General features: G+C 36.7%; 1 protein-coding gene across 10 annotated transcripts in view; it reads right to left on the reverse strand.

Annotated features, from left to right (window-relative positions):
- LOC131909187 (sodium channel protein type 1 subunit alpha) overlaps positions 1–20,369 on the reverse strand; it is an 87,051-nt gene extending 66,682 nt beyond the window's left edge. For all 10 annotated transcript variants that reach the window (XM_059260598.1, XM_059260594.1, XM_059260596.1 and 7 more), the window contains exons 1-4: positions 20,106–20,369; positions 4,895–5,013; positions 2,494–2,583; positions 482–610 (exon numbers count right to left, since the gene is read on the reverse strand). In XM_059260598.1, the coding sequence (XP_059116581.1) occupies positions 482–610; positions 2,494–2,583; positions 4,895–5,013; positions 20,106–20,369 (602 nt within the window). The remainder of the gene's footprint in view (positions 1–481; positions 611–2,493; positions 2,584–4,894; positions 5,014–20,105) is intronic.
- Between the last annotated feature and the right edge of the window lie 4,355 nt (positions 20,370–24,724).

The following is a 24,724-nucleotide window of genomic DNA, read 5'->3' on the forward strand; positions in this document are numbered from 1 at the left end:
TAGCAAGTTTATAATGCACTGAATTTCTTTTTGTCCTGTGATCTTATTTTCAGCATATTTTGCTTTCTACTATTCCACAAAGCAAACAAAAGAAATTATGGAAGGAGTGTGCACAGCATGAATAAGAAAGGTAGTGCAAATGAGCGGAGCCAGTACACGTTTTGCTGCTGTGAGTTATAAAACCATCCTCCAAGTCAGATGAAAATAATTTACACTTCTAACTTATGGGATGTTTGTGTGATAAGACCAGCATATCTGAAAATTTCAGATAGACCATCATTGGTATTAAAATTGTTGTTGCAACTACTCCACATGGAACAGTGGAATGGCCTTACTCTTTTGAGGTAAACATTAAAACATAGAGTTTCATTGCCTAAATCATTCCAGCATGGTTTACCATTAAAGCATACTGTTTAAAAATCTGAGCATGGACAGAAAACCAAACTATATTCTCTGAAGTTTCCCCAAAAAAGGCACTTACGCAAATGTAATGACAGTGAAGTCAAGCCAGTTCCATGGATCACGAAGGAAAGTAAAATCTTCTAAACAGAAACCCCTTGCAATAATTTTTATTAGTGATTCAAAAGTATATATTCCTGTGAAGGTGTATCTAGAAAAAAGTAGTCAACAAGAGTTAAGGACATTGTAGTTTTCACTCAGAGTACATCAGTTTCCTAATATTCTTTTTTTAAAAGGAAAACTAAGCCACTTGATCTTAGCTCCACAGAAATAAAACACCACATTAATTTAAACTTGACTTCTCTGATGGTTAGTTTAAAAAGTCAATTTGACAAAACCTATAATCTCCAGGGAAGAGAGTCTCAGTGTGTGCTTGGCTAGCTCCGGCTGGCTTGTGGGCACATTGACTGCCTTAACTGATAGGGGAAGCCCCACCTCGAAATCAGGCAGTACCATTCCTTGATTTGGGGCTCTGGGCTGTAGAAGAGTAGAGAAGACTAGCTGAGTACTAAGCATGCCCATGTTTGTTCTGTCTCTGGTCTTGCCTGTGAATGTGATGCCACCAGCCGCGTCAAGCTCCTGCTTCGACTTTCTTGAAATAACAGTGAAATCTAGAGTTGTGAGCTAAAAGAAACCCTCCTTCCCTTAAGTTGATTTGTCAAGTTATTGTATAGTAGCAACAGAAATGGAACTAGAATAAATACCTACTGCCCAAAGGGTCATTATTTAAGCTACTGTTAGAGCAGTGTGAGAAATACACGCCATGTACAGTCAGTCTAGCTACTTTGTGAAAGGGCTTGGCGCCAACAGAAGCAGAGTCTCCTGAGAGTTAGCCGGTAAGGCCACAGGTTGGAATAGACAATCAATGACATGAGAAGCATAATATGATTCTCCTTCAGAAGGAAAATAATCTCAATCCCAATTTTTTAAAAGTTTTGTTTTATTTATTTAGTTGTGTGTGTGTCTTGCATGTTAACAAATGCTTTCAGAATCCATCCTATACACAGCTTATTGTTTTGTTTTTGTTGTTGTTGTTGTTGTTGTTGTTGTTTTCAGAATCTGTTCATTTTCTCATGGGCTCCCATCTAGAAGCATTGAAAGAAGAGGCTTTGGGACTATTGTGTGTATGTTAGAGTCAGCAGCCAGAGAGTCATAGGGGTCAGAACCTGGGCAGTGTGAACAGGTAAAATAGCTCGGACTGGAACAGCCATAGCTCAAGTTATCACAAACTAAGCCTCTCTTCTCCAATGTTATACCCAGCATGGAGAGATAGTCAATATCATCAGTAATGCTTCCAGTTTTTGAAAATGCTACCAGAACTTTCAGTTGTCTGTTTAGCCTTCAATCAACTGAATTTCCAAGTTTTATAATACTGAAATTTTAGTCAAGTTCTTGATGATTACACATGAAGTAGTTATAAATCTGGATGATGTATGAATGCCTCATGCTAATGAGACTCAATGTTATTTTTAATGTAGCATTTACAGCTTAGCCTTTTTGATTCTTGACTAACCAAATTAATGTGGAGTTAGTCTGGAATGAAAGCCTAGCATATATCTTGTTTATCTTTCTGCGATTATTTTCATTGCATTTTTTCAAATACTAGATCCTAAAAGAAAACCACTGAGTATTCTCTTAGACTTCTGTTAGCTACTAACTATGATGTTGGGTGCAGGGGTTTACAACTTTAATCCCAGCACTCAGAAGGCAAAAGCAGGTGGTTCTCTCTGAGTTCCAGGCCAGCCTGGTCTATAGAGTAAGTTCCAGGACTACCAGGGCTACATAAAGAAAACCTGTCTTGAAAAACAAAACGAAATGAAATAAAACTACCAACTACAAGGTAAAGGGAAAACCTAGATCCAACACTTTTAAGCCTAGGACTCAGAGAGTGTTGTCTTATTGTATCATTGTATCTACAAATTGTTTTATTATATATACTCTTCAGTTTTATTTAAAGGGTACATTGAAACATGGTTTCAAAATTTCAAATGTATATCCATGAATAAATATTTTAAAATATATAATTGAACTTACTCTACATTCTTTGTCCAGTCAGGAGGGTTGCTCATTGTCATAAACACACAGTTTGTCAAAATAGTGCACATGATTAACATGCTGAATAATGTAAGTTAGTGTTAAGGAACATACAAAAGAAAGTTCACGTACTATATTTAAAAAGCAGTAACACTGAAAAACCCAAATCTCAGTGTAACATGACTTATGGATAAGCATGTGCCTGTGTATTATCTAATCCCCTTAAATTTCACTTTCTTCATTGATTAAATATGCACAATAGTGTGACCTCCACAGTTCCAGATTAAATGAGAGTATGGGCAGATGTAAGAATACAAGCTATAATTGCAGCTGTTTTAAAATCAGTATGATTACCTCCCACAGAGCTTGGGCAGGGGTTCTATTTCTGTGTTATATGGATTTGCAACATCTTGAGCAGAAAGCATTAATTTGAATCAATTTACACAATTAGAATAGTAAATTGTTGAGGAAGGTGTATTTCTGTAACACTGGAATTTCTTCTGTAACAGAATTTATGAAGGAATATACCTTATGGTCAAAGCAGAGTATGGTACAAAGTTCTGGGTTGCTGTGTTTTGAGTGAGTTTATGCAAGTACAACATTGTTGGAAAAGATGAAAAGGGGGCACTCTTGAAGGTCAAGGCTCATCATCTCATCATCACTTGAATGCAGTTGAAATCCTACACAGCAACATGCTCTTGGACCAGTCACTTGTCCTCTATGTACATTTATCTCCCTATGTCCCCACCCACATTCATACACGGCTGTTAACCATGGACAAACTTTGTTGTTTGGTTGTGTAGATTAAAGAAGTTAATGCATGGGAAATGCTTGCACACAATGCCTTAGAGAAGCGTATATGCACAGAGCGATAGGTTGAATGAAGAAAACATAATAAAATTGTGGCTATGAAAGTGGCCTTAAAAAACATTTCAGAAATCACAGAAACAATGTCTAAGCTCCAGACAACACAGATGGTTGATACAGGATCCTAACATACACGTTTTCTGCTAGAAGATCAGGTGCTTTTTCTACTACAGATGATTGGCCAAATGGAACATCACCATCAGGTGTAAAGAAAGTTTTCATCAAATGTCCACATGATGGCACTAGAAATACAAACTAAGATAGAAAAGCTTTTAAGTGTTAAAACAGTGAACATAGAAATTTTTTATGTGTTAAATCTTTTGTTTTCAGTAATAGCCTATTGACAGCATTAAGGAATTTCTTGTAAATAATTTGACTCAAAAAGAGAATGACATTTACTTTTTTTAAAATTGTTTTTGTGACTGTTATTATTTTGCTTTCTGTTATTTTTTCTTTCTCCTTTGTTAGTATAGCATTATGTTATTTATTATTTTTTGAGTTTTTTATTTATTTACTTAGTTACTTTTTTATAGTATTGGGGAACGAATCAAACCCATGGCTTTGATCAATTCTTTAGATTTTAGAATGTAAATTTTTTGAATCTTGCTAGTATGACCTTATAAAACTTATAATAACATTTTATATTAATTATGACCAAGGTCATCAAAAGAAATTCATTCTAAATTATTTTTCACTGATCAATACCCACATTGGAATTTAGTTGCAGAAACCTTTGAACCCTAGTGGGAACCACAGACCCCAGCCCCCTTCAACCTCTTAGAGCAGTTTCAGCCATTTCATGAACATCTCAGTCTTTACTTAACAGGCAGTTTTGCACTGTGGAATCATATTCAGTGGCTTAAATCTGATATGCACCCGATACTACTGTACTGCATATAAATCATCAGAAAAGTTGAAAAATTAGCTAATCCTGGAGTCTCTTGAGATTCTTCGATGATTACAAGATCATTGTGGGGTCCATTAAAATGGTATATATCATATCTGTGACTAACCTGTAGCTTATGTTGAAAGTGGATTTTTTTTGTTGTTATATAATTTCACTGAAAATTCTATGTGACTCTGTATACATGGTAATGATAAATGTGATTATCTTGTACAAAACTTAGGGAATTCAATACACATATGACAACTTGTATCAATTGTCAACCTGACTGAATCCAGAATCATCCAGGAGACAGGCCTCATTACATGCCTCTGGGGAATTATTTTGACTGCTTTGTTAATTTAGATGGGAAGACCCATCTACAGTGGCTGGCACCATTCCCTGGCTAGAATCCTGGAGTGTAGAACAAGGTTTAGGGCTGGAGGTGTGCCTCAGTGCATATCTGAGGCCCTGGGTTCAATTCTTATCACTACAAAATAGAAAAAAAATGATTTGTGTGACCAAGCAAAGATGCTAGTGGATATGATAAAAGCTACGGAGTGCATGCACATTTTAACTTAATTATAATACATCTAGCTATGAAACGCAATTTATACAAAGAGTTAACATAAATCACTTGCAAAAGGATATGAGTGTACCAAAATTTTAATAGCTATTTTCCTAAGAGGATTGAAGGGAGTTAGGATGTACAGGGCGGAGGTGGCACTGAACCGGAAGATGGCCTTCCCTTTATTCAATACTATAAAAGTCTGTAAGATAGGAACAAACACAGAAGCATAAACTCTACTTTGTACTTTCCAATAGTGTTATATCAATAATTCCAATTTGTACATCCAAGACAGTCGCTATCAATGTGCACATGAATACCAGCTCTCTCTGGATCATTTATGTCCTAGAGAGGACACCTGTGATGGCCCTTACCTTCCAGCACACACTTACCTGAGTTTGCACACCAGCTAGGAGAGTGTCCTTATTTTCTGAATATTTTTATTTTAAGTGTCTTACTTAAGCCAATGTTTGACATTGGAACATATTTCATTTCCATTCTAAAATTCTTAAGAATTCCTTTTCATAATGTTTTGTTTGCCTAGGTCAGATATCTGGAAAATTAATCCTGTAGAATGCAAAATCATTCAACAGAACTGAATGTTTTAAAAATAAATATTCCTTCACTATCTGTGCTTATAAAATAAACATCACTCCACTGGTAATAGGAAACAAAAGCAGCTGCCATCGAGCACACTTGGGTTAGATGGATATCATCCAGTCATTGATTTCTGGAGGCCAAGCTCCCTGGAGAGTATCCTGTTGACCAGGAGTGCTAAATTCTGTATTGGGATTTCTGAGTTAGCTGACACATTGAATTCTAATCCCAAGTGACTCCCAAATGCATGGAAGAAAAGCTCAAAGTCTCCAGAGAACTCAGGACCCATAATTATGAACAGAGTCTATCCCAAAAGTTGGACTCACTACACAGCAAGGATCAGTGTGCTGAGAAAAGAAAAAAGAAAAAAAAAAATGACTCACCGTGCAATGGAGCACCATGGAACACTCTGACACAGTTCTTGTAAGGCATTTATCAATACTCAGACTGTGCATAGGTGGGAGGACAAAGCCAACTTCTCTGTGAATACCATACTAAGGAGAAATAATTCTAAGGTTTTTTATTTTAATTTCTAAATATAGGGAATTGAATTAAGGTCTCCTGCATGCTAAGCAAGTGCTTTACCACAAGACTATATTCCTAACTGAGCATGTGTGTGTGTGTGTGTGTGTGTGTGTGTGTGTGTGTGTGTGTGTGTGTGTTGAATCTCTAACTCGGAGTCTTATACAAGTGATCCAGCACTTAATAATGACCCCAGCACAGTTTTGTAAATGTTTGTGCATCAATTCCTTAAAACTAACTTCTAACATTTACAGGTATATCCACATAGACCTCCATTATGATTAGCATGCTCTATAACATGCACTTTGTTTTCGACAAAGAATCTTTGATAGACTTCTTCTCCACATTTAAACTTCAGGTCACTAATAGATTTTCCATTTTGACTTCAATATTTTCAAGTGGAGCAATCCTCAAATGCAGTGTCGCTGTTTGAAAATAACACTTGCTATCTGGTATATAGGGAGAAATGCCCTAAACGTGCCATGAAAACATCCCCTAACCAGTGCAGGTCTGTTAGTCTCTTCTGGCCTGTGACAAAAAATTCAACTACTGAGAGTAAAACCTTTGTTTAGAAAGTTGCAAGGCAATTTGGTAGGCAATTTTATGTCTGTTAAATACAGTAATAAAATAATACAAAAGAGTAGGTTGTACTGTCCCATTTTATTTCAGTTCTTTGGCAACTAATGTCACTATATTTCATAGATAAGCAGAGCAACAGAGACCCCATCCCTAGGGTGGGGAAATGCTACGCTAAGCATGCTCTTTGACCACATTCCCACACATCTCTGAAGGGGTCAGTCCAGCTCAAGGAGAGTACCTTAAGAAGTCTATTTGTGGGAGGAACACGTTTCCCAGGTGCTTACTCCAGTGTCAATTGCTGGTGGACAATTCGTAGTCCCCTTCATTCTCTTTGAGTCATTCAATATTTCTGTCCCGAAATGACCTTATGAAATCATCATAAAACATGAATGGACTTGAGCAAGGGAAGTGCCTTTGCCTTAAGGAATATGAGCATTAAAGGACACAGAAAGGGCAAAGCTTAGGATTGAGTATCATTATCTCTTAAACTTTCTGCCTACACCTCCTTTTCCAGAAACATACTCAGAAAATGTGATAGAAACACTGGGAACTAGAGTAGGAACCGTAGGAAAAATGTAACTAGTAAGAAAGTATACTCTTCAACTAAGATTATTATTTCAGATAATATTATAAGCTAATTTTGAACTGAATATAGTGATAGAGATGGCAAAGGAATTTCAGGCCTACTATGTCCTCCACCATAGACTGGAGGGTGAGAAAGAAGACTTGGGAGAGTCAACAACAGCTGAGTAGACTGAGAAATACCCAGAGTCATTATAAGGAGACCTGCTGCACTCAGAATTCCCATGACACAGGTTCTTTGGCCACCTTCTGTTGAAATGATGAGCAAAGGAAACTGGTTATTTGAATGGGGACAGCTCCAACAGGTATATGTATTTGAATATTCGGGCTTCAGATGGCAGAACTGTTTGGGAAGGATTAGGAGGTATGACCTTATTGGAAGACATGTGTCAATAGATGTGGTTTGGGGGTTTTTAAAGTCCATACCATTCCCAATTAGCTCTCTCTCTTTCTGGTGTCTTTTGCCTGTGGATCCAGTGCAAGCTCTCAGCTACTGCTTCAGCACCTGCCTGCCTGTTGCCACGTTCCTCACCATGATCGTCATGGACTCATATGAGTTCCCAAATGAAATGCTTTCTTTTGTAAGTTGCCTTAGCCATGGTATTTTGTTATGGCAATAGAAAAGTGATTAAGACAGAATCACTTGACAAAAAATAGGCAAGAGAGAAGATAAATCAATGACAAAACAGGAGTGTTAGAGAGGCCAGTGGATGGGAAAGGAAGAACAGAAACTACTCTTTCACAAAGTAAGTCAAAGGCAAGATTCAGAAACTTAGCCCAGCAAGAGAGAAAGCCAGGAAGGAGTTCTAGACACTGGAACTCAACAAAGTGGCTTTTATAAAACACTGTACCCCCTAGTGTGGATAAGTAATTGAATATTTGAAAATCCAACAGATGAATTAATACTTGGGTATAATTCTTTATTTTTCAAGCTTTCAGTCTTTTAGGATGTATTTGATACACTTATTTGTTAAATGCAAATAATTTGTAACTTATTTCATAAAGAATTTTGTGTGCAATGTGTGAATCCATGTAGTTTAGTTGAAACATAAGACTACTGAGGTTTGACTGTATGGCATGCTTTCTGTACATTAATTTTTCATAGGTTTTCTTCCATCACTTCTAAGGATTGTAACAACAACACCAGCATTGCTGAATCATTTTAATGGTTTTTCCCATATTAATGCTATACTCAGGTCGAAACATATATGCTCAAATACAAGCTTCATATATGTCACTCTGAAGTGTTTATGGGTTTACTTTCAATAGCTTTACAATAAAGAAGAATATTCAAGCTTAGCTGGCACCCTATTATATGTAGAACTGTATTCATTATCAGGCTAGTAAATTTGATTTAGAACTTAAGGTTACTTTTTACAACTAGTCTGCTATTTATTTCTTTACTGATCTGTATCTGCTCTCCTCATAATTTTGACATAGTTCAGAAGTCAGTTTGCAACTGCAAAGACACTCAGAAGAATGTTTCTCTAAACCATGGTGTTGAAGGTACAGCATGGGGAGGAGAATCCAAAGGGATCAATGTTCACTTACAATGAAGAATTAACTGCAAAGCTACCAACCATCTGGATATCTTTGCCTTCTCTATTTACACATACAACATATTTACACGTACATATTTTCCCTTCCAGGGAAAAATCCTAATCTACTGAAGATAACAGTACACTGTTAGCTGAAGGAACAAATACTATGTGAGTTTAAGCCAACAAATATTTATGCAGTGTTCAAATGCATAGCATTTTTGGTTTCTTAGAAGAATGTGTTAGGTGATGATATAGTATAGTATCTCATCACGCTTGTCATCTACTTAAGGTCAACATAGCTCCCGAAGATAATTTTAATTACACTAAGTGACTTCAACCCAAAAGAAAACTCCAGACTTGGAGGCAGAGGAGGAAAGACAACACCAGCTCCTAGTCTGAAATGATTCTTCACACTCATGGCTGATATGAAGGTTCACGTGAGTGGTCCCAGTGTCAAGTGCCAAGAGTCTGTCTTTTAGTAGAAGCTAGCTACATTTGTGTCTATTCCTTAAACCTATCCCTCGATTCATTTACTGTAAGGGAAAAACAAGGGCTTTAACATCGTCACTCCAATGGAATTGACTTATAGGCACTTTGTGAGAACATTTTAATACGGGAATAATTTTCTTCCTCAGAACAAGTTTTTAAACAAGGCACTGTGGATAAATTCAGCTCTAACCATGATGTATAAAAACATCATTTATAGATGTATTTGTGGGAATGAAGCATTCATAACCACCTTAGGACTGTTCTGGTTTGTCAAGTATCTTTTTACGTATATTCACTAAAGTTAAATAATATTTTTGCTGTGCTTATACAACAAATAATTAAGTAGTATGTATATGACAGACACTTGAAAAGCAGCATAGACCTAATTTAGGTGCAACTGTTGATTCCAATTGAAAAGTTGACTTTTTAGTTCTGTATTTGCAAAGCTTTGTGCTGATTCCTGAAAAGAAAACACATGTATGTAAGTCTTGGCCCTTAGTTGTTTACAGATAAGGGAATGCTCAGCTACCAACAGTAGCACAAATGAACGTAGAAGGATAGATGGAGGTGTAGGTAACCTAGCACTATCCAATACAAATATATTGTAAAATAGAAACCTGAACTGTAAACAAAGATTTCAGATTCTCTAAGCACTACAGGAAAAAGCAAATGAAGAGTGTGAAACGCACTTTAGTGGTGTTTCCTTTAACCCAATGTAACTGAAATACTGACATTGGGGGATAAAATGATATCAAAATCATTGAGGTATTTCATGTGACTTTTTCACACTGTCTCCAATACTCTAAATCCAGTCTCACTGTGTTTTAAGTACTCACAGCCACCCTGGGTGATATCTACTGTGCTGAACAGATTTGACTTAACCTCAACTACTCATTGACCAACCAAGTCACACTTGTCAGCAGCCTTGTCAAGAAAACATCATTTTTGGTGTTAAAGAAAACACAAGGTGGTTTGATGGAAGACTGATAAGCATCCCTGGTAATGAACAGTTTAAAGATCCAGAAAAAAAATCAGGGAAAAAATACAGCAGATTTGCCTTAAGTTAAGAGGACAGATTCCAGAATTGGGTCTATTATTACAAAGGTGTCTCTGTTCTTTCTACCTGTGAGATTCTAGACCCTACTTTTCTATGACTAAGTCACTTCACTTATGGAAATACCTGTACTGGGCTAAACCACAAGCTGTGATTTCAATTCATGGCATCAGAATTGGTTATGTAGCATTTCATGCATTTAAAAAAAATCACCAAGATGATTCCACAATGGCAGGGTGATGCCCCTGTTTTACTGATTAGTGATTAATCACTAGTAATTCCCCAGTTCTCAATGATTATGCAGAATATATGAGTTAGACCCATTTATTTGTCACAATATGATAATCTCTCTCATATATGCACTTATAGAAAGTGACTTGTTGCTATGATTATTGTCAATGAGGAAACTTGAATTTGATAAATGGTATATTTGTGTTTTTGTTTTCTGAATACATAGCTATTGGTTGAACCTTTATTTCAATCTAGAGCCCATATTTTTTAAAGTACACCATTAGAACTCAAGTTCTAACTTTACATCCCATCTATACGTTATCAGAAAACTGCCACATAACAGGGATGACTCCAAATGGATTCCACTTACCTTCTCTAAAAGTTAAGCTGCAGCCAAAGGCAAAAGATTAATATGAAAGTAAGCTGGATGACAAGAAATATTTAGAAGTATCACATGTAGATGTGGAGGCTCACTCATGTAATACTAGCACTCAGGAGCTGAGGCAGGAGGATTGCTGTGAGTTTGAGGCAAGACTAAGTGATGAAGTAAGATCCTTTCTCAAAAAACAAAACAAGTAATGTATGTTATAGGCATATATTTATAACTGAATTTATTCTTTGCCTGAAAGTTTAAATCACAGAACTTTTCAATTTACACATCTAAAACTGTATCTGGCAGTCAATCCCTTTGGAATTTAAATACGTTTTCACATGACGGAGTAAATAAATATGTGTCTTTCTTCAAATTTCAAACTCGATGTAACTTTCCTCTCCAGGTGCTGGGATCAAAGCCAGGATCCAACAAGTGCTAAGTAAGCAGTCTTCCACTGAACTACACCCCGGTCTTATGTAACTCCTAATGAAATTTAATTCCGAATTAATGGTAGTTGGAACCGTATCACTATGTAGAAGAAAGAGGCACTCTAGAAATAGTAACAGAGCTCTAACTTGGGCTCAGGGGCACATCTCTCCTCCATACCCCTCTGGTGGACAGAACGGGAAACTGTCCTTACTCTGCCAGGGAGAAGAGCATGTTCCCTGTCTGTCCACTGCTGGGAAGGGCATGAGGTTCTGCAAGGTGCAGGAAGTATGCAGGGAGTCACATGGCAATAAGAGAGATGTTTGAAGCTTGGGGTGGGAAACACAGATGGCAAGAGGTTCCTATCGGTCCCCATCACAGCGCACATGTCTCCTTCCAGCCCAGTCCATGGTGTCTGTCTTTTTCCCTTTCTGAGAATCTTTAAGCGGCCTCATCTCCTGCCTCCCCCCACTCCCCTTATATGCTGTGACTTTAGGCAAATATTTTCCTCCTTGTTCGGCTCCTGGGTGAATGAAAATCTGTCTCACAGTTTCTCTTACAGCATTTGCTTTTCTGCAGCTCACTAACTGCAACTCATCTAACACAACCTAACATATCTAACACAACCTTCATGTGGTTGGGGGGAAGGTCTTTAAGCTATGGATTGCAAACTGAAATGACAGAGGCTGGAAAACGGAATTGGGGGCCTGAGAGTCATTCATGCCACGTTTATCAACCTGATGAAAATCACTCAAAAGTTAAACAATACAGTGCACATATAACAAAACAGTCATGGGTATCAATGCTGCACAGTTAGTTTTTGTCTTTAATTTGGGCTGTATAATCATACAAAGGAGAGGAATGTGTATACAGGAAAGATTTTGTTCAATTACTTGTATCGTTTTTCAGGTTGGAAGAGAGATTGGGGCTTTTAGAGAGAATCCTGTGAGGTTATTTGCCTTGAAAATAAACTGGCTATTCTTTAAGATCTACTAAGTGATCCCTTTAGCTAACTTCAGACTCATTATAAGATAACAGACACGCTGTACTAATGTTACTAGGTTAGCTAATGTCCTCCTCATAGAACAGCCCAGCTCTACTGTGTCATCTTCTTTTATGTTTTCCCTATGACTGGAACTTGTCTTCACATCTCAATTTAGATGCAATTTCCTTACAGAATCACATAAATTAAGTTTTACAGTTGAGGTTCTACATAAAGGTGTATATCATCCACTCAGGACCAGGTGGGAAGGGTAGTTGAATTATATTAGATGCTGATAGTGAATAGGAAAGATTTGTTTTTAAGAAGCAAGAGCTTTGGGAAATGCTACCAGCTTACTTAATAGTTTTACAATCTTGGGCAAAGTGCCTAACCTCAGTTTTATTGGTTTTAGATAGCGACCAAAGCTGTATTGAAAGGACCTGTAGGGCAAATAAGAATTTAAGTATGCAGGTGCATAATATGTAGGGGAGGGAGCAATTGTTCCTTTTTACCTATCTAGAATAGCTTCTCCAGAAGTTTCTGTCTCTTCATTGTGGAAGAAATCTCTGCCCCACTGCCTGTCCATACAGAAGTGTCTCTCGTCATTCAGGAAATGATTCACCATATGATACTCACCTGGTCCAGAAGACTATCACATCCCCCTATTCACAGTAACAAACCATGCCAGCCGATTACAAGCAACTCTAGAGCTTCTGTTAGAGTTTAGAAAATATGTGCATTCCTTTTTTAAGGTTACTCTGCTGTAGATGTTAACTTAGTGTGACTGATGGCTATTTCTGCCACCTTGTGGGTGAGCCCGCCTACACACGAAGCCAGCTAGCATAAGCAAACGCAGAGCCCAAATTGCTGAAGGGTTGTCCTGATGGTGTCACTTTAAATGCTGTGTCTTTTGTTATTCGACCAGATTTGGCCCATAAGTTTACTTTTTTCCCTTTCTTTTTGCAAGAAAGTAGTTTTTGCTGAGTTTTGTTACTTTTATTCAAAGAGTCTCTTAACAATATGATGGGTGCCTACTAAATGTCAAGGGTCATTTAGTTTGCCCTGGGACTTTTTCTGAAGCAGAGACTGAGTGGACAAATAATGACAAATAAGGAAGAATGGGGACTAGGAGAAAGATTCAGCGGCTGCTGCAGCATGTTGGAGTTAAGGGGGTGTCCAGGTGACAGCTATTCTAGAGATTCTGGTGATATGGGAAGGAGAATTGTAAGTCACAGACCTTTGACATGACAATCCACAGAATCATAAGGCTTTAAATGCCATCTACTTTTCTGATTTTCCTAGAAAAACATAACCTTCTTCACCTTAACTGAAAACAAAGTAAAAACTTGCTACCTCAATCACAATCACTTTTGTGATGACAGATCAGGCAGGCATAAATATAAAGCCTCTTGTGTGAGGCTCCTCATGCAGCCCAAGTACAGAGATGGCATGCATCGTGTTAGGACTGTTGGAAGAGAGGATGGTTTAAAAAAAATTGTTAGGAGACTTTCAAGGACATGGTACAGTTTTTCAACGAATATATTTCTATATTCCAAAATATAACAAGGTTCTATTTTCACTACAGATCTAAAATATCTTTCTATTTCTAGTAAAAATGCCACATTGTCAAAAGGATATTTCTTCCCATGGTACTAATGAGTCATCTGTAATTTTAAGAACACGAGAGGGGAGCCATTTTCTGAACAAAGAGTGGGTGAAGTTGAATGTATAGCCAAATGGTACAGTAGCAACTCAAGTTATGAAACCAAGAAAAAATATCCCATAAGAATAAAACTGTACTCACAGACTGAAATGTCCTTGTGTCACAGAAAAGTAAATAAGCAAATAGAAAGTATTAGCTTGGAATCTCATTACAAAGATCCCCTGATGACAGGAAGCATGAGATGGAAACTCTATGACCTTTGGCCTGATAGCACGGCCATTACCTCCTTTCTTTGTTCTTTGAAGTGCTGTATGTTTAAACCATCTGAAGAATTTAAGACTCCCAATGCTTCCATGCACCAGGGATGTCCACAACACTGTTGCTTCCATTTCTTCAGTTACTAACACAATATCACTGTTTAAACTGTTTTAATAATTTTAGTAGAACGTTTGATTATTATATAATATGCACATCAAAAACTGGGGCAAAGAGGATAAAAATATGTGGGCATATGTTATGATAACATACGGTGTCAGCAGTGACATTTCCATATGCCTGGTGACATTGATTGCCTTTATAAAAGAACACAGAGAGCATTGGCCTGTTAGACTGTATTCACACAAGTTTCTGCACATACAATGCAATTGCACTTTATCCTGAGATATAGCATAAAGAATACATTCTGTAACCATTTTCATGGTCAATGTTATTGTTTAGTGCTTATCATTCTCAAAACTCATAAATTTAATTATTTCTATTGCAGTATTATGAAGTATGACATATAAAAGGTCGTTGCTCAGTGAAGGCTTCCCTTTCAAGAATGAATTGGTGCTTTTCCAGTGAAAGATCAGGCCCTTCTTGTTCTCCCTTGCCTTATAGCCTTCCATCATGTGATGGTTCAGCTAACTTTTCAGTCTTGGACTCCCTGATCTCCATAAGGCAATATATTCCTGTTCATTGTCTGAGTTCATCTAAGGGAAACCATTGATACTTGCATATTCCAACTCACTTTGTAAAACAAATCGACACTCACAGTGTCTTCAATCATGGAAAAAATCTCACCTTTAATGATATTTAACCAGTAGACCTTTGGCTGTTCCAACAAATTTAAATTTATTCTTCTGCTCTCTCTCTCTCTCTCTCTCTCTCTCTCTCTCTCTATATATATATATATATATATATATATATATATATATGAATGTGTATAGTATATTATATGTATATATGTGTGTGTCTGTGTTGTATTGTTTTAATGATGACCACTCTAATGTTGACATACTAATATATATGTATATATATACATACATACATACATATTTATATGTTTGTATGTGTTGTATTGTTTTAATGAAGACCATTCTAATGCTGAAGATACTAGTCGCTAACCTAAAATTAATGACCATACATTAGAAGAAATATTATTTTAAAAGATAAAGATTTTACTAAGCAACTCCACCTTAAATCAGAGAAAATTTAATGTTCATTAATTGTTTACGAATTTTTAATGAAACAATCTATATTTTGAAAAAAAATGTAAGACTAATATAGAAATAGACAGACAACCTACAGAAAGTTTTAGAACACAGGACTATGAAAGAAGGAAATATTATGTCTATGACTCAGCCATGTGTTCTAACATACTCTATGGTGGACGTGCTGCCACATTCTTACAATCCCAGCATCAGTAGGCAGGAGGAGTGTGAGTTCAAGGCCAGTCTGAGCTACATAGGGAATTGCTGTCTCAAAAACCAAACAAGTGAAGCACATAGCATGTTTGTTTTAAACAGTTCTAGCTGCACTGCTGTCCACTGGCTCACATTTGGAGATTTGCTTGATGGGAGTGCAATGTGAAAGTGAAGGATGTGCCTTTCCTTCCTGATAACAATATTTCTCTTATCAAGTTGCTCTGCTTGCACAACGAGATTTGTTCCCAAATGTCAGAATGCTTTTCCTTCTTCACACAATGTGCATTTGGAGATAAGAAAAGCAGATGTCAAAGGCAAGTTTAGAGGAGGGGGTGGGCAGTCCAGCAATGCTGATCTAGCTGCCAAGTCAGAGCTGAGCTTTCACCCTGAGCTTCTTATAAAAGCTTTTAAGCATTGTCACAGGCTTGTGTGATTTTGCTTTCCATTTTCCTTTATGTAATTTTTTTTATTGAAATTCAACATAAGCCAGTTAGGGACCTTTGTGGGCAGAACCTCCCCTCAAGACAGTATCTTTCATCAGTCTGAAAGCTCTTATTTTTAAAAGCGTATTATTTTGCTTTTATTTTTAGTTTATTTATTTGTTGATTGGTTGGTTAATCATTTTAGATGGGGTATCACTATCTAGCTTTGGATGATCTGGATCTTGCTATGTAGAACAGGCTGACCTTAAACTCACAGAGATTTGCTTGCCACTAACTCTTAAGTGCTGAGTTTACAGTGTATACCACCAGGCCTGGTAGTTTGAAAGTTCTTTAAGTTCTTTAACTTAAAGAGAAAAATATATATGATAGTCTGTTATAGTTTGAATAAAAATGGCCCCAGAGGCTCAAATAATTGACTGTTTAGTCATCAGGGAGTGGCACTACTTGAGAAGGACTGGGAAGTGTGTCCTTGGGGTAGGTATGGCCTTGTTGGAGAAGTGTGTCACTGGGGACAGGCCTTGAGGTTTCCAAAGCCCAAGCCAGGCCCAGTGATTCTTTCTTTCTCTTGCCTTCTTATCAGGAGTTAGAACTATCAGCTACCTCTCCAGCACCATGTCTGCATGCTCGACCATGCTTCCTGCCATGATGATAATTGACTAAACCTCTGAATGTAAGGAAGCCCCAATTAAATGTGTTCTTTTATATGAGTTACTGTGGTCATGGTGTCTCTTCACAGGAGTATAACACTGAGTAAGACAGTCTGGTTACCACATGATGAATTACTACCCTTGTCAATATGCTTCAGTTTGGTTTTTCTCAAACTATTAAATTGTAGATTTATAAATAAGGATGCAACATAGGAGCTGGGATGCTGGAATTCAATTTTGTATTTTGATAAAGCCTCCTGTTGGTGACCTTAATAATTTTTAGATAGTGGGTTTTACCAGATGGTACTGGAGACTCTACATTTGGGGGAGCAAATGCCTGATAAGGAGAGAGCTTTCTAACCTTTACCACAGGAGCCCCTGAAATGCTGTATATCTCTAGGAACTAGAAATAAATGCGCACAATTTATGGGATGAACCATGTTCTGTGTGGAATACATCTGAGTCTTTATTTCATGATTTCCTCATATTTACTTCTCATAAGTAGCAACTATGGGATGGATAATCTTTGTACTGACTGGTTTTATGTCACCTTGACATAAGCTAGAGTCATTTTAGAAGAGGGAACCTCAATTGAGAAAATGCCTTTCCTAGATTGGGCAGGCCGGTGGTATATTTTCTTGATGGATGATTGGTGTGGGAGGGTGCATCTTATTGTTCTGGTGCCACCCCTGGGCGGGTAGTCCTAGGTGCTATAAATAAATCAGACTGAGAAAGCCTTGAGGAGCAAGACAGTAAGTGGCGCTCTTCTACGGCTTCTGCTTCAGTTCCAGATTCCAGGTTCCTGATGTGGAACTGTAAACTGAAATAAATTCTCTTCACCCCCTAATTTTCTTGAGTCATAGTGTTTTATCACAGCCATGGAAACTCTAAGAGATCTCTCTCATTCAAAATTGCCATTATTGGCAGCTTGTGTCCTGATAAGAACAAGAAGTTGTCCCTAACATTGGGAATATTTTACGGTTCATGGCCAATGAAAACCTTTATTTGTTAAACTGATTACAATTCTTGTTTTCTAGCCATTTGTTGAGAATTCAGAAATGTATTGTGCTTGGTCAAAATATAAAAGACAATCAGTAAGTGTTTTTTTTAATCATCTGTGCCTTTTGGGTGGAAGGGATTGGTGAAATCATGGTGATAATAAAAGTTTAGATTCAAGAATGAATATAAAAGTTACATACATTCATACATTAATTATATGAATATATATGTCCTTCAGATTATTATTTCAACACATTTCTAACAAAAGATCAAGTATTCTAAAAACTGTACATTACAGTGAAGGACACTAACACTTGAATGAAGAGGCACCCTACATAAGACAGCTATACATCTGATAGAGGGTTGGCATCCAGAAAATACAGAACTAAAAAAAAATGAAAAAACAAGATGACAAACAATCTAATTTTAAAAAATTAAACAGAGGCATGGTACTAAACAGAGTTCTTTTATGATAGATGCCCATGTCTGAAAAACACTTTCAAAATGTTCAACATCTTAAAGAAAATACAAATGAAAACTTCTTTGAGGTTTTTATATCACTCCAGTCACAATGACTAAGGTAAAAAAAATAAAAAAAAATAAAAAAAAAGGGGAAAAATGCTGCAGTGGATGTTGGGAAAGGGGAGCACTGATTCACTGAAGGTCAGAATGCAAACTGATGTAGCCAGGAGAGAAATCAGTGTGTTGGTTCCTTAAAATTCTAAAAATTATCACTACTGGCTAGTCTCATTGTGTTATAAAGTACTATGCATGCCACCAGAGAAGAATACTCATCAAAACTCATCAGTCTTACCCAGCTGTGAACCCTGAGAGCTCCTGACTTTGTAGGACATACCCATTGGAACACAAGTGATACAAACATCCCAGGTGTAACTAATCACTTTCTGGTTGGATTTAATTGCAAACCCACACCTGGCACCATTACTGGGACAAAGAACCTATAGCTAAGTAGATCATAAGCCCTAGTAGGGGTAAGGGAACCTAATACTATTACTCTGCTAAATGGACATAACATTAAACCATTTTCTATTGACTTATCATTGTACCCATAGATAATGCATTTCTCAATCTTTATCAGAGAAGCTTCTATTTGCAATAGATGGTGATTTAGACAGGGACTTACAACTGGCCAAGATTTAGAGAGCAAGGTATTAGAGAGTTCTCAGCCCTAAAGGTAACATATATATCATATCTCTCCTTCCAATGCTCAGAAAGGTGGTCGTGGAAAGAGTGTAAGAGCCAGGGTTTGTGGAAAACTGAAATAAAAGTGTTATAGAAAGGCAGTGTAGGGAAGCTAAACACAGGAACTCACAGCTGCTGCAACAGCATGCACAAAACCTGTGCAAGTGCAAGCCAGATCAAAGCCCACTATGGAGACTGGATCTAGATGTACAATCACACCCCTGGCAGTAGAGCTGTTGATTCTTATTAACTGCTAGGAGGGGGGACAGTTTCTCTAAGAGCGTACCCCCTACTAAGCTAACAACCACACTTCAGTGGAAGACCACACAACTAAGAATATTTGAGCAGCATACATTGGTCTTGAAGGGTAGAGAGTGGGGGCTGGATCTGGGAAGAGTTCGAGAAGGGGTGGATATGATCGAAACTCTCAAAGAACTAATGAAAACTTTAAATAATGATATACATCTGTGATGATTACTAAGAAAGGGCTTGATGATTAGTGTAAACACAGCTATATTGACTTAGAATGCAGGTGGATAAATAAAATGGAAGTTATTATACACCCTCTCATGTTAAGGACTAGCAAGTGTAATAGACTAGATAGTGTCTTCCAAGAGTTCATGCCCTAGCTTATAAATAGAGTCTTTGCAGATATTGTACAGTTAAGATGAAGCCCATATATGTTAGAAGGAGCACTGATATGGTTTGATTACAAAATGCCCCAACAGTCTTATATATGAAAACCATGAGCCAAAATAAATAATTTCTCCCCACAAAGCAAGCAAGAAAACAAACAACAAAGTACCCTTGTATATTGCATAACTATATTCCATATGGAAACAAATTCTTTAGGAATTTACTTGATTTATTATTTATAATATGGCAAAGGAATTGAAAACTTTGTGTTGTAAAATGTTCCTCCATGAGAAATTCACACAATACATTTTGAGGTTTTTTGTAACTCAGGGTGACTTCAAGATTTCAAGGTACAAAAAAAATACATAAAATTGCTTAGTACATGTAATCTTTGGTGAGAATTTTTAATTTGTTAAATTAGCTGCCTACCACTTATATTTAGATTTTTGTCATGAAGCATTTGGGGCAGCTCCATATGGTATAATATAATTTATTTACTTCTCATGAATATACATAAAACACCCACAAGTGTGGTCTCATTTCTTAAGCAGAAGGATGGTAAGGTTGTGCTAATTTAGTATGTGATGCTTCTGTAACAATGTATGCAGTTAGTGGCAAAATACACCTGCTAAGAACACTTACTTTCTTATTGATATAGTAGGGGTCCAGGTCCTCCAGAGGCTCCGACACCATCTCTGGAGGAATGTCTCCATAGATAAATGGAAGGTTCTTCCCAGCTTCCAAGTCACTGTTTGGCTTTGGGCCATTTTCGTCATCATCTTTTTTGTCTGGCTTGGGATTCTTAGCCTTTTCTTCTGCAATGCGTCTTTCGATAGCTGCAAGAGATTCTCTGGTGAAGAAGTTGAAGCTGTCAGGTCCTGGTGGTACAAGCACTGTTTGCTCCATCTTGTCATCCTGCACATTTTAATTACTATTTACTCTTCATGTGAGATTCCTAAAGAGGGAGGAACGAAAAGCATCAAGAAGACTAAAAGTTGTTAGTATCTACAAATGCTCATCTAGAAATATGAGCCAGAAGACTTGACTTTTTAATCCACACCCCCAAATTGAAATGGAATTTCTAAATAAAACTTTTAAACAAATGTATTCTCTATGCTAAGTTTTAGCCAAGCATCCCATTATGCTTTACTAATAAAGAAACTAGACCTAGACCACGAGTTTAAAACTTGGTTCAGTACTGCCATCCATACATTGTGGTAACTGTCACCAGGTCACTGACGGAATGCTCACCCTGAGAACCACCTGTATGGTGAGTAGTATGCCTGCAGAGGCATGGGGTGATAGATCAATTAGTTCAAAAGTCTTGGGATAGGAGGAACTTGTCTCTGAGAAGGTTGAAAATGCAGCCTTTGAGGCCCGACAAGTGAGGACAAGCAAGTTAAGAGTTTGCTGCAGTCCATCAGAGAGTCGCACAATCAGCTAGTCATTGGTGTCCTAATTGTGCCTGTATATACCCAGAGATGTGAGTGAATGAAGCTATGATCTGTGAACTGCATTCTCCCTAGTAGAGTCTGTACCTGAACACATAGGCAAATACAGTCCAAGGTGGGACAAATGCCATTGACATGGTGGGATGGAGATAAACTAAACTGAAGAGAAAGCTCTAAGCACAGGAGATAGCAGAATGCTCCTAGTTCAAAACATAAGGTGGTTTCCTTCATTGATGCAATTTTGATGTTCTTTCAGGGTCTACAGTCTACATGTATTATGAGGACCTGGGCAAAACTCAACTCCATATCACAGAGTCAGACCTCAAGGCCAAATCCCAGATGCATCCTTTTCAAGTATATTTAATAAGAGCTTACATTTCACACATATAGCTGTGCCAAACTTCCCGGAGCCCAAGCTCTGCTTGGTATAGATTTTATTTGGATAGTACATTAGCTCATTAAAGTCACCATGCTCTGATACAGTTAGTTGAAGCTTTCTGTCTGGGTCTGTAATAGAAAACTATAGTCAAATCATTTTGTCTAGCTTCTATTATGGATCTCAGAGTTCACACGAACAAACAAGTACCCATTTCCGTGAGATTTGTGACCATATATTTTTAAGTGGATGAGCAGGGAAGAAGATAGGATTTGGATCAATTTTAGTACCTTCTACCTATTAAGTGAACTTTTCAGAGGTTCTTAAGTCTACTTGCAATGAGGGCCTGAAGAATAGACTGTTTTATCTAAAACTAATTCCTCCCATAAAGCACCTGAAAATACTGGCATCTATTTATTTGGAAATAAAAGTTCAAGGATAACAAAGATGGCTGCTTTTCTCATTGCAGAATTATTCTAACGTACATATATACATGGTTTTTGTTCTAATTGATTGATAGAAAATATAATCTGTGCAAATGATATAAGTTCAAAACATGTAACAGAAAATTTAGTGTCAAGTCTCCCTCCCATCACTGTTCTCCTTCTCAGTACTACTATTATTGGTCTCCTGTATATTTTCTCAGGGAGGTAGTATGTACATTCTATATGAGTGAGTATATGTATTTTCACATGCATCCTATTTAAACCATATATACAAATAATAATATATGGTAAAGCATTTGATGCTGTTTTTACTGAAAACATGTTAGTATGCATTCCGTTTCAGTTTCTTTTCTTTTCTCTTTTAGCTTATAATAATATCATGTGTAACTTTGTTGTTGTTGTTAGGATTTTTTGTTTGTTTGTTTGTTTTTTTGAGACAGGGTTTCTCTGTGTAACAGCCCTAGCTATATGGGAACCCACGTTATAGAACAGGCTGTCCTCGAACTCACAGAGATCTGCCTGCCTCTGCCTTCCAAGTGCTGGGATTAAAGGCATGTGCCACCATGTCCGGTTCATGTGTAACTGTTCATGACATTTTCATGGTGAGTTCTGTTTGATTCTCCTGCCCCCTGATGCTCATATTATCTCCCTGCCCTATCCCTGTTGTATCTTTCTGTTCCCAGTCTTTCTCTTTCCACTTTCACATGGCATTTGGCATATAGCCCTTCGCGTCTCTTCAAGTTTCTTTTTTTCTTCTCATGGGATCCTTTCTAGTTTATTGGCCTCTACCCACATTGACTGCCGCCTAACACTTAAAAGCCGGGATGTGCATATGAAAGAGAACATGCAGCATATGTATTTCTGAGGTTGTGTTATTTCATTTAACACATTATTTCCCAGTGTCTTCTGTTTTCATGCAGATTTCATAATTTTCTATAATATAAAATTCAAATGTGTCCATGTATCATATTTTCTTTATCCATTCATCTAATCAATGAACATTTTGGCTGGTTCCATTTTCTTTCCCTGCTATTGTTAAAATAACAATAAATATGGATGGGAAAGCCTCTATAGTGGGATATGGAGTCCTTTGGGTCTATGCTTAGAAGTGGGATAACTAGGTCATCTTGTATACCCTTATTTAATTTTTAAGAAGCCTGTCTTTATAAATTTGATTCATTACTTTTAATAGCACCCAAGTCTTTCATTCTCTCTCTATATATATATAAAATATATAATTATATATTTATATTTATATATAAATAGAAATATACGATTATATAAAATTGTATATAAAATACATATTTGTACAAATATACATAATTATATAAAATATACTTTTTGTTTAGTTGTATAAAATAATATACAATATGTCTATTACATACAAAATAAAATTATATATTATGTTATAATATAAACCTAAATATATATAATTATGTAGTCAAGTTTTTAAATCTCTGCTATCATAAATAAAGCTGTAATTAATATATTTAAAAATATTTACTTACATGCACTCATATCTATTGTACTAATTTTTAATAGTTGACTTTACTGTGTAAAGAATATAAATTTAATTTTAATTTTGGTCAAATTCCTACTAATTCTCTTGAAAACAGTGTGACAATATTTTTAACTCTATATCTTCATCATTACCACCTGTTAAATTTCAAATGTTTCTAATCTCACAAGCACAAAGGCATGGGTATAATTTTGTGTTATATTTGCCTTACTATGAGAAAAGAGGAATATTTTTCATATATTTGTCATCTTTATTTCCTTTTATTTGGCCATCTCTTCCCCTTGTTTTTGTTTTAAGCCCCTGGCATCCTTTAGTTATGATGTTAACCCTTTGATTTTGTGATATGACGTCTTTTAAAAAGACTGTGTTGGGTTTGTTAATTTGATAGTGTCCTCTCTTATTGATTAATTTTTTAAAATAAAAAATGTGAAAATTTTCTCGGAGCATATGTACCACTGTGGTGTAGGAAATTTCAGTTAGGAGAGGCTGTGTGGGGGGAAGGCAGGATGTAAGACCTTGGTTCTCAACCTTCTTAATGCTGTGACTCTTTAATACAGTTCCTCATGTTGTGGTGATTCTCAACCAGAAAATTATTTTCATTGTTACTTCATAACTGTAATTTTCCTACTTTTTATGAATTGTGATGTAAGTATCTGTGTTTTCTATGTTCTTAGTGACCCTGGTGAAAGTGTCATAAAACTCCCCAAAGGAGTTGCGACCCACAGGTTGAGAATTGCTGATATAAGGGAACTTGGTTTTGAGTTCCATGTTGCTATAAGTCTAAAACTACTAAAAAAAATTATTTAAAGGGGAAAATACAATTGAAGAAACTTTGTTAAATATAATATGGGGACATTTAAGAATGGTAGGCTTCTGGAATCCGGTGCTTGTGGTGTGACACCTTGCACAGCCTTGGTGCAGTGGGAAGGGGCTTGCCTAGGCTCAGTGTGCTGGCCTTTGCTGACTCCCCATGGGAGACCTCGATTTGGGGGATGTGGGGATGTGGGGTGGCTCAGGAAAGAGGCCTGGGGGTGGGAGAAGGGAGGAGGGGGGGTCTGTGGATAGCATATGGAGTGAGTAGAAAATTTCTTAATAAAGAAAAATGAAAAAAAGAATATTCAAAGTATAAAATGAAGACAGGCTGAAGACATTCCTTATCTTGAATAATACTTCAACATTTCAAACACAAGATTTTCTTAAATTAATACGTTAGACACAGCTTTCAAAATATGACAAAACTTTTAGCATTAGCATAAGATAAATTTATTTAAAACTGTACATATAAAATAAGCAAATGCTTTCCTGAAACATTCTTAAAATAAATGTTTATTTCAAATTGTCTAGTACAATAGCTCTTTAATAGGATATATTAAAAAGTTTCAATGTTTTTGCTTCATTTGCTTATTAATGTTTGGTTTTCTGTATTATAATCTGGTAATGTCATTTATACTATTTTCTATCCTTGGAAT

This window comes from Peromyscus eremicus, chromosome 4, assembly GCF_949786415.1.
Source record: "Peromyscus eremicus chromosome 4, PerEre_H2_v1, whole genome shotgun sequence".
Classification (NCBI taxonomy): Eukaryota; Metazoa; Chordata; class Mammalia; order Rodentia; family Cricetidae; genus Peromyscus; species Peromyscus eremicus.